Consider the following 3,809-nt stretch of genomic DNA (forward strand, 5'->3'; position numbering starts at 1 on the left):
TAGAGCATCAAGAATGGGGAACCCCAGTTTCAAATGCAGTGTTTTAAGAGAAAAGTGGAATATAAGTGTTTAAACAAGTCTGATCCCCTCTCTCTTTTTTTAAAAATTTTTTTTAAAATTTTAGTAAATATTACATGTTGTCTTTTTACCCATACATTTCATGTTGATTTTTAACCCTCCCCCCTCTGATCCCCCTCTCTAATCACTGGATGACATGGGGCCAGTCACACACATTTGCTAATTTACCTCACAGGAGTACAAAAGAGTAATAGTCCAGTAGTACCTTAAAGACTAACAAAATTTGTGATAGGGTATGAGCTTTTCATGAGTCACTGCTCACTTCTTCAGATACAGCTAGAACGTAAGTCCCTCTGTCCTATATATTAAAAAGTGGAGTGATTTCAGATGCCAAATGACATTATGAAGCAAAAGACAATAGCAGGTGTGATTGGATTAGGTGTGATGCAGAGAGGTAGCAGGCGTGAAAAAATCAGCCTTGGTAATGAGGCAGAAAACCTAGGTCTCGATTCAGTCCAGGTGGATGCAGGAAAGCTCATTCTCTGCCACAAATTTTGTTCGTCTTTAAGGTGCTACTAACTGGACTCTTACTATTTTTTCCTGCAAGAGACAGACTAACCCATCTTTATCTACCTCACAGGAGTGTTATGGAAATAAAACGCGGGTGGGAAAACCGTTCCTCAACCTAAACTTGGAAGAAAAGAAAAAACATATGGGGGAAGAGAAGGGAGGATAGCCATTCCCAGACCTAAACCAAAGAATATTTTCCTCCTACTTCACAGTTGAAACGGAATCTAGGTCACACTACTTCGTAACGCGCGCGCTACATTCACACATGCAACTCCGCTCACCGTTCCACATGTCGCGAGAGGGAAGGGCGAAAGAAGGCGGCGGCAAAACAACTCCACTTCCACAGGCCCCCGGCGTCACTTCGCTAACCTCTCCCGACTTCGCTCGGTCTTCAGCGCGCCAAACTAAGCAAAGGATGCTCGGGATTGGCCAGCTCTCGCACGTACAGCCAATGGACGGATTGCCATGCAAATAACGCGGAGAGGCGGTATAGAAGGACTGGATGCGCGGCGCGAGATCCTGGAAGCAGAGATGGGAGAGGCTAGAGCGACATTTACCCCACCCCCCACGGGAACTTTAACTTCCGGAGCGTCTCTTGAGGGTAGCTTTCACCTCAATTTTTAAAAATCAAAATTTAAAGTGTGTAATAATGGAAATTTAAAAGACGAGGGTCGTAGAGTCACCACAGCCCTTGAGATTTTGTTCTTCACAGGAAAAGCACCTTTCCCCCACAAACTAAACAAGCCTTTACAATAGGACTTTCCTCACGGAGAAGTCTTACAGTGGCACCCTCTAGTACCGACTAGCCAATGCGGCTTTCCAACAGATTTCTAACTGGGCGTGTGCCGCTCTAGGTTTTCATCTTCCTGTATCTATGGGTGAGATGTTCGCTGTGCATCTGTTGCCCCTTGCAAAGGGTCCGAGTAACTGGAAGTACCGCCTTCCATCGTCTGTCAGTCAAAATATGGCTGGTGGCGAGCTGAGGGATATCGGGTGTGGGTGGGATAGCTGGACGGACGTTTCTGCGTAACTTTGACTTTGAGAGGGTTCCTTTTTGAGAGGACGTATGAAAAGCTGCGATGGTTCAGGCCGGGTTTACGTCTGAAATAGAAATGAGGTGGTGAAGCTGGTGCATCCCGGCGTGGAATATTCCTACACATTAAAAAACAAACACCTCCCTGCAACTAGAAAGCTAGTGCCGTACGGAGAAGAGCCCTCTGTCCTCTTTTTTTGCTTGCTGTTTTTACGCTTGCAATAATAATAATAATAATAATAACAACAACAATAATAATAATAATAATAATAACCTGGAAAAATAGATCCAGATCTAAATTTGTTCCCCAGTGTATTTGAAAAAGTGTGCATGCACACCAAAGCTCATACCTTGAATAAACCTTCGTTGGTCTTAAAGGTGCCACTGGATTCTAAATTTGTTCTGAAAGAAAAGCATGCTTGCTTGGCTAGTTGCCTTGCAACTAGAAAACTAGCATTGCAAGGAAGAAGGTTCTGCCCGCTTCTCTCTCTCCTTGCTGCACTTGCTTTCTGGTTGCAGGGAGTTGTTCCATAGGAGAGCACTGGAAACTAGTATGGTGTAGTATAGTTAGCCAGGCTAGGATATGAGAGTTTTGGTTCATACTCCTGCTTGGTCATGAAAGTCAGTGGGTGATCACCAGCCAGCCAGTTTAACATAAAATATTTGCAGGGCAATCCTAAACAGAGTGACCCTCTTCTAAATCCATTGATGTCACTGTTGGACAATTATCTTTCTTAGAAGTTTAACTCAATTCTAAGTAAGAGTGTAGACTAGGGTTGCCAGATCTGGGTAGGAAAATACCTGGAGACTTTGGGGGTAGATCCAGGAGAGGGCGGGGCTTGGGAAGAGGAAGGGCCTCAGCATGGTGCGATGCCATAGAGTCCACCCTCCAAAGCAGCCATTTTCTCCAGGGGAGCTGATCTCTGTTAGTTGTAAAAGCAGGAAATCCCCAGGCCCCACCTGGAGGCTGGGAACCCTAGTGTAGACAATTAACTTGCAAAATGCACTTGCTAGGTTGAATGTGCATGTGCAGTGAGGTTTACAGCAGAAAGATTCTGTGCAGTTTCTCTCTCAGACTGATGCAAGATGTGGTAATACAGCCCTGTAGCCAGGATTTTTTTCGGGTGTGTGTGTGTGCCAGGGTGCCTTGGGTGCTAATTATATGTGTACACACACACACACACGGGCAACTGGGGGGGAAAGCAATTGGCTCCAAATGACTTTTTCCCCCTCTCTTACAACTGCAATTGAAGCACTGAAGCATTAAAACAAACTTGGAGATCAAGCTTGCTTCTGAAGGTGGGACTCCTTAGGTGGGGCTTCGTTCTTCTCTTCATCAGGGAAGTCCGAAGTGTTATGTATTGCATTGTATATAACTGCTATGTGAACTGTGTAAATACTGATGTGTGAATCGACTGATTGAAACGCCATGTTGAGCTTCATCCTGGGCTAGGATCCTAATGTAACCAGTAGGAGCCCTAGCCCAGAGAGTGTCTACCAATCACGCTGTAAAGCGGGACCGCTTGTGATTGGGCATTATATCTTCAACCTCATAGGTTGTTATTTGTACAGGGGGTGTGGCTACACTAGCCGGGAATGTTTAAATACAGAGCAGCCAGTGCTTGTCCTTCGGCTCGAGTGGTTCGAATGATGGTTCTGGCTGGCGATCGTAACTAAGCTGAAGAATAAACCGCAATTCTTGCTGAATCACTCTCCGACTCTTTGTTAAGCACACGACTTAACAGGAAGCTTGTACTATTATTAGTAAATATAGACGTACCAACCCATTTTAAAGGTTTTAATTTACCTACCGTTAAAAAAGTATACAAGCTACTATGTACTGCATTGTCTCTGCAATATTGTGTTATGGTCTTTGTATGCATTAGGGTCTCTGGGCCCAAATACACTACTCTGGGGGTGGAATGAGAGACCACGGAGTGCAATGACAGCCCCAGGGTGGAGCAGGAGTGTTCAGGAACTGGACGGGCCGGCCAGCCACAGGTTCCACCCGCTCTGGTGGCTCCGCCTGTGCGCATAACGATGGCCGCGAGCAGCCAGAAGTTCGAATGCTTCGACCCGACTACTGAAGACTGGGACTCTTACCTCACGAGGTTTGAGTTCCATCTGGAGGCGAATGATATCACGACGGAGGAGAAGAAGAGGGCGACTCTACTCAGCTCGTGTTGGA

The 3,809-nt window shown here is 45.7% G+C and overlaps 1 protein-coding gene across 1 annotated transcript in view; it reads right to left on the reverse strand.

The window, feature by feature from the left end:
• Nucleotides 1-1,112, reverse strand: part of RPA2 (replication protein A2) — an 18,357-nt gene extending 17,245 nt beyond the window's left edge. Inside the window, exon 1 of the mRNA XM_015418640.1 lies at nucleotides 870-1,112. Coding sequence (XP_015274126.1) covers nucleotides 870-879 — 10 coding nt within the window. The 5' untranslated portion in view covers nucleotides 880-1,112. The remainder of the gene's footprint in view (nucleotides 1-869) is intronic.
• Nucleotides 1,113-3,809: the final 2,697 nt, after the last annotated feature.

The sequence above is a fragment of the Gekko japonicus genome, unplaced genomic scaffold (assembly GCF_001447785.1).
Source record: "Gekko japonicus isolate JY-2015 unplaced genomic scaffold, Gekko_japonicus_V1.1 scaffold524, whole genome shotgun sequence".
In the NCBI taxonomy this organism is placed as follows: Eukaryota; Metazoa; Chordata; class Lepidosauria; order Squamata; family Gekkonidae; genus Gekko; species Gekko japonicus.